General features: G+C 37.8%; 1 protein-coding gene across 1 annotated transcript; it reads left to right on the top strand.

Annotated features, from left to right (window-relative positions):
- Positions 1-2,861: 2,861 nt before the first annotated feature.
- On the top strand, positions 2,862-9,257 carry Fgf20 (fibroblast growth factor 20). The gene is made up of 3 exons (XM_042702090.1): positions 2,862-3,147; positions 7,867-7,970; positions 9,012-9,257. The coding sequence occupies exons 1-3, from the start codon at positions 2,862-2,864 to the stop codon at positions 9,255-9,257; spliced, it is 636 nt and encodes a 211-aa protein (XP_042558024.1).
- The last annotated feature ends 3,513 nt before the right edge of the window (positions 9,258-12,770 follow it).

The following is a 12,770-nucleotide window of genomic DNA, read 5'->3' as shown; positions in this document are numbered from 1 at the left end:
AAACAAAAGAAATCCTTATCTTTTTGTTTCTATCCTGGTCCTTTATAAAATGGCATTAAGCACCATTCAGAACTTACACATTAAAGGTTTGGTTTGAGAAAAGAGAAAGATTTGCTTTACATTTCCAACAAATTGCACTTGCTAAATTATAAAATAAAAGGAAAAATTTTCACAGCAATTGAGGCTGTCCAGAACTCTATGCCTAGAAAACCTCATAGCCTTAAGATCTCTTTTCTAAATATGTTTTTACATTTGAGTTTCACAGCAACTTTAGGCATAGTGAACTATGCAGGTGTTACACTGCCCTTATTTTATAAAATAAAAATTGTCTTGGGACATTGGACTTCAGACTAAAAAGACCAGACAGAATTCAAGACAGTATTTTGTCTCTGTAAAGTGAGTATGCCAATCTTCTAGATTTATTGTAGTAATCAAATGAAAGGATGCATATAAAATGCTGAAATGTACAAAGACAAGTTAGGTATTATAAATATATTTGAGCATTGGTGAACATGTGAATATTTTCCCATATTAAAATAGCATGTGTTTATGTTTGTATCTATGTGTTTGTCTAATTTAGTATATTTGAGCAGTGTCAAAACTATAGATTATTCAAGTGTTCATATGAGAAAATACTATTATAGACTTTAATACCTAAATGAGCAGCTGATGATAACACATATTCATTATGGAATAATTAACAGTCTTTATATGGTGTATAGAATTTAGACCTTGAAACAAACCTCATTAAACATCACTTGATCTAATTTTAAAACCTTTAAGTATCTCCTCTTTAAAAGTAATCAATGTATGTTCTGGCTACTTGAGTTATCCCGCTATAAGATGCACACAACTTTGATCTTTCTTTGATTTAACACTGCAATTAAGAAGATTTGGTTCAAAGTAAAAGCTCATTGGTTGATGTTTTACACTGATGTGATAGTGTTTACACAGATGTGCTTTGAAATCTTGATTATGGTGGATTTGGGGGTCCCACCACAGAGTGCTGTTGTTTGAAATGTGAAATGATACACTTACCTGGTACAGCTTTTAAAACAGACCTAAGACACACTTCGAAAGTAACTTATCTGTTTATTGCTCTTAGCCAGTGTTTTTGTTTTATTTAATATCTATTACTGTTTTACAGCTTCTTTTATAACTTGGCTGTACAGGGGTCTGTAGATAAGTGTATAGTGATGAAAATGTGCAACCTTACCTACTTTAAGGGATCTGAGAATTAATTAGATAACAACAACAAACCCAAACCAAATCTTCAGATAAAATAAACCAGTCAAATTCAACTGAAATCTTAAGTTTAGGCTTTTACTGAAAAATAATGAGATAATATTGAAAAACTAATCTTGAATGGTCTCCAAAATTCTTGGTTCAAAGGAAACCTAAATCAAGAATAATTCTTAGCTCTTCTGGAAAGATTTTTAATTTAACTTGTGATACAAAACCAAAGTTTTTAACATTTAAATGCATCTCAATCTCTCACTTTAGTGGCTTTCCAGTTTTAGAAAAATGTAAAGAACTCAATTTTTTTCCCCAATAACGTTCGAAGTCTAAAAACTCACCAAGCACCAACACTATTTTCATTTGGCCTTAGGTTTTATAATTGAAATATGAACAAAAAATCTTGTTTTTTAGGCTGTTCATCGTTTATGATGCTCTTGCACATACTTACTGTCTATTTATGACAAAAGATAAGAATGTAGACCAGTCTCAATCCACTGATGCATGATTACCCTACATTGCTATATGATGCAACTTAAAAGTCCAGGACTTTGGCATACAATTTTTAAACCTCCATGTGGATGGAAGGCAATCCTGGTCATATCATACGTTATCTGAGTAAAAATAAAGATTAAAGAGAACTTAAGGAAGGGAGGGGGGAAATAGGTGTTTCTAACCATACCTTGATTATGTAAAGAAAAATCCCCCATCTAAATGATAAAAGAAAAGAGTGATACTGGTACATTTTATTAGTGTTTTAAAATTAGTGAGTTAAACTGTCAAGGCTTTGATTTTCCTTTCATGTGTGTCTGGGCAGGTCTAAGCCTGGGGTAACGCCCTTTTTCCTTCTCTCTCTTACCTTCCTCTGCACCTGTCCAGGGCAAGTTCCCAGGCGTTCCCAAGGAGTCCAATTCTCCTCCTCTTCTCTCCTTTTCTCCTCCCACCCATCCCCTTCTGTTTTGTCTCTCCCCTCCCGCCCGCCTTCTTCCCTATACTGCCAAGCTAGGCAGTGATCTATCCCTGTAGAGGAGTTCACATCAAAGACGTTTGCCAAGCGGCCACCAAACATCATCACCGTTGTCCCAAAGAGGGGACACCCCCTGAGCCTCCCTGAATTTTGCAGGCCCAGTGCAGGAATGATTTTTGCGAATGCGTGGCTCGAGAACCGCCCAGGGCCCCTTTTTGGTCACTTGGGAAGAGCAAAAACGTGTTGAGAGGAGGCTGGTTTAAGATTTCAAACAGAACCAGCCTCCCCAGGGCGCATGAAAGGACTTGATTAGCATATGTCAAGAGGACCCGCATATATAGACGCAGTGTATGTACACAGGACTCGGATCTGATCCGTTTGCCGAGTTGGAGCCCCAGCCCCTCTGCCCCAGCCCAGTACTGCTAGCCGCGGCAGCTATAGATGCTTCTACACAGCCAGCAGCGGCTAGCCCAGGAGAGAAGATCACTTCCAGACAGTGCCATCCGCCCGGCTAGCCCAGTGCACAGTCCCTACCAGCGACCTCACAGGAGTAACCTGGCTTAACTTTTGTTGTGGGGGACGGCTAGAATTTCCCTCCATCCAACTCTTCACCTCCGCTCCGCTTTTCGGATTTCCCCCCTTTCCTCCTGGCCCCTTCATGGCTCCCTTAGCCGAAGTGGGGGGCTTCCTGGGCGGCCTGGAGGGTTTGGGTCAGCAGGTGGGCTCGCACTTCCTGTTGCCTCCGGCCGGGGAGCGGCCGCCGCTGCTGGGCGAGCGGCGGGGCGCGGCGGAGCGGGGCGCCCGCGGCGGGCCGGGGTCTGCGGAGCTGGCGCACCTGCACGGCATCCTGCGCCGCCGGCAGCTCTACTGCCGCACCGGCTTCCACCTGCAGATCCTGCCCGACGGCAGCGTGCAGGGCACCCGGCAGGACCACAGCCTCTTCGGTAGGTACCGGCACCCGGCTCGGGGCTCCAGCTCAGCTCTGCCACCGCACTTGCCGACCCCTCGCTCCCTTCCCGCAATCCCTGCACTCATTCGGGGCCAGAGGCCCCGGGGGCTGGAAGTTGGGCCATGCTCGAGGCCAGTGCATGCTGCACCGATGCTCCAGAGGCTGCCAGGAGTGGGGAGGAAAGGGGTGGGTAGGGGCCCGGGCTAATCCTAGTGGTCGTCCCCTCCTGAGACACAAAGACCTGAATTCGCCATCATATTTTCCACCTCTTCTTGCACTCTTGACCTAGCAGGCGGTTCGTTGTGCTGTTAAAAATCTTAGGATGTCTTTCTCCAACTTCCGTTCATCTCTCCCCCCTGTTTGAAAACTAGTATAGATGCACTCTCTACTTTAAACGCGTACAGTTACGCAGCTGGCTCGCCACCGGTGACCTGGCTCTGGCACCGGATGCATGGCATTTGCATGTCTACTTAGAGAACTGTAAATGTCCACCGGGGGAGCGAGCAGCTTAACTTTTTCCTGGGGACTGTGGCTACTGTTAAAGGGTCACCTGGCTGCAGTTCTCAGAGCTTTACAGTTCTATTTGGGTGAGGAAGGGGGTGGGGGTGGCAGGGAAGCTACTGAGCATGCCCAGTGCTTCAGCTAAGCTGTTCTTTAGAAACTGCGAAACTGGAAAGTAAGGATCTTGGTGTGCACACTGTAGGTAAGAGGAAAAGGAAAGAAGATATAGGTGGGAACAGAAAGGCGTTTCAAAGAAAAAAAAAACTGCCACAATGCCAGGGAGCAGAAGGGGTTAAAGAAAAACAAACACGCCTGGTAAATGTCATAGATTGGGAAATCAGAAAGCCTCTACTGTTAATTACTTACTAACTTGGTAACTGGCAAGTAAGTGCCTTCTGCAGTATGAGTCTTAACTTTCGTGGTGTGCACAAAGACTAGAAAAGTTAGGTGATCCCTTTAAGGGTTCTAACATCTCAGGATCCTTTCCCAAAAGATGAAGCTTTCTTTACGTTAGAGTTAACCTGCCAACACTCTGAAGAGATTTGGATACCCTAACTGGTGACATCATTTGAGAAATTCTTTATATATATGCATATATACACACACATATATATGTGTGTATAAATGCATATATGTGTGTATATATATGTATATATATATATGAATATATATTAAAGTATCATTTGTTTGTTGGAAGTGATTTGAAAGTACAAGAGTTCTCTAGTTCTCGTTTTCCTTGGCACCATAGAATTCTTTTTGAGAATCTCCTTTCGTCGTGATCCTCTTATTTTATCCTTATCTCCTTATTCCTCTCATACCTACATTTCTGTTTTTGACTTGCAAACCATTAAAATTGGAGAAGTGTAAATCTCCATTTAACGGGCATTTATAACTTTAGATGTAAAAATAAGCATGTGGTGGTGATTTGGTAGCACTTAAAGGCTTAGAAAATTAACTTTTTAAAACCCATGTGTTTGCAGCTTCCACTGATCTCTTTCAAATTCCCACTGACTATGAGTCAAGAGTGTCATGACCTAGTGACCAATCTGAGGTCACTTTTGGAAAGTGTTTTTAAATTGAGGAGGAGGAGATGCTAAAGAACTTTGTGGACACCAGGTGGTTCAGTTCTCTTCAAGAATGAAGATTCCACTCATTACAGAAGAATTATCCAGTTCTTAGGAAGATTTAGAAACAGACACAAATGTGATACTTATAGACAGAAGTCAAGCTTGGGTTTTAAATAGATGTTGCATTTCAGAATTACTGTCTGCTATTATTAAGCTTTTGTGTGATTATTTAGTAAATCACAAATAGGACTTAGACTGATTATGTGCTAGTTTAAGTCACACTGTGGTAAGAGACTATATATAGAAACAAACTATTCATTGTTACGTAATAGAAAGATAACCCAGATTAATCTGGTAGCTAAAGGAATAAGCAACTCCTTTTGATACGTTACAGTGCATCCTAGTGGCCTTCAAGAGCTTATGCATCATATTTTACTGCCAGGGTATATAGGTAATGAGGAAGTTATATTTAATATGTACAACGGTGTATGCATCTCTCTATATTTGACTTCCTTTGCTAGTGCTGCAATTGCTATTAAGTTATTTTCTAGTTTTTCTTTTAGACTCATTTCAGCATCATCAAAGTACAAATTTGGAAAACTCTGAAGAATGATTATTTAAGATACCAAATATCATTTTTGAAATGTTATCTTAAGTTGCTGAGAATTCTATATTTTTAATTTTCAAAACCATATGCTAGGACATACTAAGAAAGGTCTCGGTGAGGCTAAAATAATTCCGTGTTAGCTTTATATTTATAACAGGATCCTTTGTGCACAGTAGTATAGTAGAAAGACTTAATACGTAAACATGGAATCATTTCTTAAAAAAAAGTTTAACCTGAGATCAAACATAGTCCTTTAAAGCTCCTTCTTTTATTCTCCTCTATTCTCCATAGATTTGTCTGATGTGGTTGCATTGGTGGGTTGACTCACCTGTTTATTATGATTTTTTTTTTTAAAGGCTGGCTTTGAAAATGATACCAGAAAGACAAAGTACCTCCAAGTCTTTTTCTGGGACACTGGGCATTAGAAAATCTATCTAAAATCTGTGATTACCTCTTAAGGAAAGTTTTTCATGTCTACTCTTTGTAAAGGAATTAGTGTAGTTGCCACCTCACATTATGAATAAGAAAGACTTGTCAAATCTCATTTAAGAATCAAACGATTACAAATTACTACGCAGTATACTATTTCCTTGAGGAGAAAAAAGGATCAGAATTAAAAAGTGTGGCTAAAATCCTTAAGAGGAACACAAGAAAACATAAAGGCACTTTCCCATCAGTTCTACTAACCATTGTAAAAGTAATCTATGCCTGGTTATGCATGAGGTTTTGAATGTTATTTAATAAATTTGAAACTATTGAATATAATTACTCTAAGGACACATGTGATCATTTTTCCTTCATACAATTACATAACAGAATTATGTTAAGATAAGAATAAAAGAGTAAGTAGAGTGTGTCGTGTAATAGAAACACTGAATCAGGGCTCATTGAGATTTCCAGGAAGAATGAATATTTTTATATAAATAGTATAGATGGAAATCAAAGTTACAGTCTACTATACTTGACACCTGGTTCTATTCTTCATTCTACTTAGGTTATCAATTCCTTTCCTGTGAAAGACAAGAGTAGTTTATTGCAAATTAAAAATTATTTAATACCTAAAGGGATTTAAGATGCAATGCATCTCAGCCACAGATTATACTCTTTAATTTTAATGAATATTTAGCATAGTTGTTATAATTGGTATATTTTTATGCCAATTTTGTTTTAATAGGAATCTTTCACAGATAAGCTTAGCAGTGAGTCTTTTTTCCCCTTTATTCCCTCACTCTATAGTTGTCATTATGATGACTATCTTTTGGAGTCTAGGTCTTCTTTATCTTTTCTTTGCCTTAGGCTCTCAGTTAAGGACACAGGCTCTTTCAAGCCACTTAGGAACTTTTAGTAGTGTATTGTTGCTGTAAGATCTTTGATAGCTCTAGTGTTCTACATGATCTCCTAATAGGTTGAAAGAGCTCATTTGTCTTGCTAAGAATCTATGTTTCTGCCAAAGAGTGAATTAAGCTCTGGGTAGAATAGAGCCCTCCATATCAGCAAATAGTCAGATTCTGTACTTTCCCTTGGCTTTGGGAGTATCACGTGTCCAAACAGGAACTGGTACAATAAATCAAGAAATGACTTAAGAGCAAGAGTCAGGCTAAATGGTACACATTTAAACTGTTTGTAGAGCTTAAGGTGGGGTAAAGGTACAAAGCTATTGAAGAAGCAGAACCAAGCATAAAAAGTACGGTGATACATTCTTACCTGCCTAAGGGGAAGAAGAAGACAAAAGCATTAGTCCAAAGGTTAGTGTGTGTAGAAAAACAGGATAATGTAGAGTGAGGCAGTACATTGTACTTTTTGGAAGTGTGGTGTATTACCGTGTCAAGTGGAATGTTTTTGAAATGAGTCATCCATTGATTAATTATAGTAACTAGAAAACTATTGATAACAAAATCCATTTTCCTATTGAGCTTTTGGTATGTGGCTATGAGATATAATGAAATATGATGTCCTTTTACTTTTCAAAAGATACAATTTGTTAAAAAATCATGTGACAGAAACAACATATTTTGTAGTTGTTAGTCTTGAAACTACTGTACTATCCCAATGAAACAGTGATCTGGAGTACAAAAACACTGGATTAGGGTTCAGAAAAAGTAACTTGGTTCAAATGTTAGTTTTACCAATTACAAGATCAATAAACATCCTTGATCCTCAGTTTCTCTGTATTCCACATGAGGATGATAATAACAGCTTTAAGACTTAAGAGATTGTTTTTAAGACTCTATGAAAAGAATATAAGAAGGTATAAAACCATTTTTATTACAAAAAATACACTTTCATTCTCTTGTAAATTATGCTGTTCCAGAAGAAGGAACATCAATAACAGCAACCTCCCCCACCCCTAGTTAATTGAAAATGGCTGCAATTAAAACCAGTAGAAACATGGAGGGCCACGAATACCTCTATTATACACTTACTTATGATAATAATAATAGCTTCTATTTGTTGAATGTCAACATGCATCAGTCTTATCATTTGCTTTAGATATATGTACACTAATCAATACAAATCATTGTTTTCTTTATAAATTCAGGAATTCTGGAATTCATCAGTGTGGCAGTGGGACTGGTCAGTATCAGAGGCGTGGACAGTGGTCTTTACCTGGGAATGAATGACAAAGGAGAACTTTATGGCTCAGTAAGTATTATTGTTTTTAAATGACTATTATAATTCTTGAAATAATTGTTACTCATTTTGTAATTAAAATGTTCCCCAATAATATGTTCCTGAAGCAGTTTATAAAATCCATAAACATTGGAAGTCTCTATCCTAGCAAATTTCCACGTTCCTAAGCAACAGTAGAACAATTCCGTTATACTTTTAAAATCCTTAATCAGCCTTCTACTCAATCCTATTCTTTATCCCAAATCTTTTCAGTTGCCTTCAGAGTTTGGTCATTTCCACCAGTGACAGAGAACAATGGGAGTCAGTTTAGACAAAGACACAAATAATGCAGTTGTAAAGGATTGTTAATGGAAGATTGAAAACCTATGTAGACAGTCTTCATACACGTGTGGGATTAAATAAGAAACTGTGGTCTATCCTTTAGGACAACATACAGTCCATCTTAAAAAGACAAGGAATGATTGGGATTTTGCTACATATACTTCAATAGTAACACAATCAGTTGGAAGCTAATTGTGGGGAACATACCACCTGTAATAAATTCATAGAAAGAAGATATATTAGATTTGGAGGTATGACCTCCAATTAGCAAGATCTTAGCTATCGTAAGATATCCTGCTATGTATAAGTTTGGTAACTACAGTGGACAAGACAGATTTGAGACCTGCTTGGTGGTGGTAGTAGCACAAGGGTGATAATGTGCTATAAGTAAAAATTCACAAGTTTTGTTAAGCATTTTAAAATGAAATTGGTTGGGTGTGACATGCTTGTAATGGCAACTACATGGGAAGAGTAGATAGGAGGAACATGGTTTGAGGCTGGCCCAGCAAAAAGCATATGACTCAATCTGAAAAAGAATGTAAAGCTGAGAGAAAGGAAGAAAGGAAGAGAGAAAGAGGGAAGGAAGGAAGAAAATGAAATTGAGAATTAACATTATTTTAAAGTTCTTTGAACTCAACTGTCAGATACAGTCACCTGAAGAAAAAACTCCAAGCAATATATGACCCAAATGAAGAGAAAGAAAAAAAGTTAATGGTTTTCTTTCTTTTGCAGGAGACACTGACTGCTGAATGCATCTTCAGGGAGCAATTTGAAGAGAACTGGTATAACACTTATTCGTCCAATATATATAAACACGGAGACACTGGCCGCAGGTATTTTGTGGCACTGAACAAAGACGGGACTGCAAGAGATGGTGCCAGGTCCAAAAGACATCAAAAATTTACTCATTTCTTACCAAGACCAGTAGATCCAGAAAGAGTTCCAGAATTGTACAAAGACCTACTGATGTACACTTGAAGCATGAAAATGTCTCTGTTTGAAGAACGAAATCACATCCATTCTTTTCTCTAACAGTTCCCATGGTTAAATACCAACTGGAGAAGACAGTCAGACTATTAGAGTTTGTTTTTCGCTGGGAGAACCAAATTTTGAAAAAATACAGACAAAAAGAAATAGACTGGAAGTAGATGAAGATCTACAGGTGGATTAAGTTTCCTTAGGTACCTTGGCTCAGTCCTTACCAGTAGACTGAAGCAGAAAATCAGTTCACCGTGGATAATGGGAACATCATCTAGTTTGCTGCTGGTGTCTCTGCCTCTCTTGTTATGTTTACTTTGAAAATTCCCTTAAAAATAGATACTTCAATGGTGAAGAAATTAATTGACATAATTGGTCATAATTATTGCCTCTTAAGTTCTGAAGACTGTAGAAATTTTCAGGTGATGGCATTATAGCTAAAACAAACAAAATGAACAAACAAAAAACCCTCAAGTGACTATGGAGTATAAAATATGCCACACCAATATAGACCTCTTTTTTTACACAATGAACCTATTTATACATTTTCCATTTACAAATATTTATTATATATTTATTTATTAAAGAGTTTATTTTTTACTGGTATATGAAGACAATACAAAGAGGAAAGACCACAAAATGTCTTATAGTGTATCATGACTTCGTTGTGGAATATTGTGCTATAAAGAAAACATCATTAGAACATCAACTACAGAATAAGATCTGGAACTCACTTTTAAAAGAATACAGTATAATGTATAATATACTCTCATGCAATCAGTCGCCTTTTAAATGTGACATTGGTTCCTTTGGGCTCAGAAGAAATACTTTTATTGATTTGTATTGCATTCAAGACCTGTTCAAAAGGGAATTAAATAATTTTATTTTATGTTTTGATATCATTGCTTTTCAGGTGTGAGTTTTATTTATAGGATTTAAAAAATGACAATGTTCTAAGCACCCTAGAGAGTTTGATATTTAGAGAAATTCTAATGTTGAAACTATTAAACAATGTAGTCAACTTACAGTTACTTATTTTCTTCATTTATTGTAGCCAAGACCTTTTCTTTCACCCTGTGTGATAGTGGCATTAATCTTTGTGGCACTTCCGTTAACAGTGGTAAGGCCCCATCTACCTGTGGCTAGCAACCTTTCACTAAAGGCTACTAGTCACCAGACGCTCTGTGAGGCACCCGGGGGAATGTGAAGGTTAAGTCAGGGGTGGATCCTGCTTCACAGAGCTTAATGTCTGATTGGAGAAACAATACTTGAGTAAACTAGCATTTATAATACTTTGAACTATGATGTGTTATATCAGGATACCAAGTTTTAGACCTAGAAGAAAAGAATAATAGATAAGATGATTTAGAGAAGGCATTCATGAAGAGATGACATTTCTGATAGTCTTTAAAGAGAGAAGGAACAAACCAAAGTGAAAAATGTGTGATATTATAAACAATGAATATCAGTTCTCCCTTTAAGAAACTTTCAGACATTTTGATTATATCTCATTGATGCCTTCAAAGATGCTGATAGTCAGGTAATTACCAGATGGACTTTTCCATAAACAACTTAACCTTGGTGTTGTTAGTGACTACACAAAATATATAATATCTTTGCTCTCAAATAAAGATTTTTTAGAAAGCTTTCTAAAGGGAAGCAACTAATTTTTCTTACCTTGGCATCAGAGTCTTGACAATAATACCAAATGAGTAGTCTTTGGGGACGTGCTACAAAAATTTGAGAATAATAAAACTAAAAGCTCTGGCGGGAGAAATATTCATATTTTTACTGGGGGCACACATCACTTTACTGTTATTAAGCATATGGTGGTTTCTGATGATAATTTAACTTTTTTCCAGTGTAGCTGAGAGAAGGGTCTCTCTTCTCGTCATGAGACTTATGGTTGCTTTAATTCACCTCTGCTGGTCCTCTTCAATACTGTGCTACTGTGTCTTGTGTATAGAAAGAGGTTGCTTCCTTATCCCAGTGCCCAAGTTGTAAATGCCCTGTGTTGGTATCCATGAAATATTTAAAGTTTAATTTAAACAGTACCTTGATGGGTAGGTAAGAGTTTTGCTTTTTCAAAGTAATTTCTTGCATTAAGTATAATTCCTACGTGAACACAGTTGCTTTCAGTCTATGGACCTGTGAAAAGATAAAGGCAAGTTTCATATCCACAGCACCCCCCAGTAGTAGCACAAAGCTACCAACATTTCTATTCAAAAAGAAGGAAAACAAATGGAAAACACCAAACAGTATTTTGTCCATAGTAATCATGTGATGTAGCCACAATGCTATTAGAATTCATTGTTGAAGTTTCAACACTAAGGTAGAGCTGGTCTGACTGCTCTTTCTATTGGGCTGGTGAAAATGGAGAGATTAACTCTGGACATAGCAGAATGTGATTAAAACTCAGTAATGACTTGTAAGTTGGAATGGAGGGGAAAGAAATTAGAATATCAGTTCATGTAAATAGGACTTTGGTTTCTTGGACCCAAATCTGAAAATCTCTGCATCATACCATAACATTTTTTTTATTATGCCAATAAGCATTTTAGTGGATAGACAGTAAGTTTTAACATTTTATTCTTATTTAAGGATGATCATGGCTGGGCCCTGGTGGCTTATGCCTGTAATCCTAGCTACAGATGAGGCTGAGAATCATGGCTCAAAGCCTGCCTGGGCAGGAAAGTCTGTGAGACTCTTATTTCCAATTAACCATCAGAAAACCAGAAGTAGAGCTATGGGTCAAAGTGGTACAACACTAGCTTTGAACAAAAGGGCTCAGAGACAGCAACCAGGCACTTAGTCCAAGCCCTAATCCAATTTCTACCAATAAGTACATGGCTATCATGTATGCTATTTTTTTTTTTTTTTGGGTCCAGTCGTGGGGCCTGAACTCTGGGCCTGGGCGCTGTCCCTCAGCTCTTCAGCTCAAGGCTAGCGCTCTACCACTTGAGCCACAGCGCCACTTCTGGCTTTTTTCTTTTTGCTTATGTGGTGCTGAGGAATCGAACCCAGGGCCTCAGGCATGCAAGGCAAGCGCTTTACCACTGAGCCACCTTCCCAGCCCTATCATGTATGCTATTTTACTCAGTATGTAACGATTGATATGTGATTCAAGTATGTCAAGCAAAATCTTCATTTCTAGTCTGGATGCAACTCAAAAATAATAAAGAGATCTCTCTTAAGATACAGAGATTGAGAACCATGTATATTTAAAGCTATAAGTCTATCTGTGTTGACTTAAAGGGGAATCATGGTCAAACTTGAAGCCCAGACTAAGGAAATTATGATAGACAGAGACTTGAAGATAGAGCCTAGTGTTGAAACTTCAACAATGAATTCTAATAGCATTGTGGGTACATCACAGGATTACTATGGACAAAATACCCTTTGGTGTTTTCCATTTGCTTTCCTTCTTTTTGAATAGAAATGTTGGTAGCTCTGTGCTACTATTGGGGAGTGCTGTGGCTATGAAACTTGCCTTTATCTTTTCACAGGTGTATA

Source organism: Dipodomys spectabilis, unplaced genomic scaffold (assembly GCF_019054845.1).
Source record: "Dipodomys spectabilis isolate Male_0828 unplaced genomic scaffold, ASM1905484v1 ptg000009l, whole genome shotgun sequence".
NCBI lineage: Eukaryota > Metazoa > Chordata > Mammalia > Rodentia > Heteromyidae > Dipodomys > Dipodomys spectabilis.
Note: the sequence above shows the minus strand (reverse complement) of the source record. Positions and strands in the feature narration are given on the sequence as shown.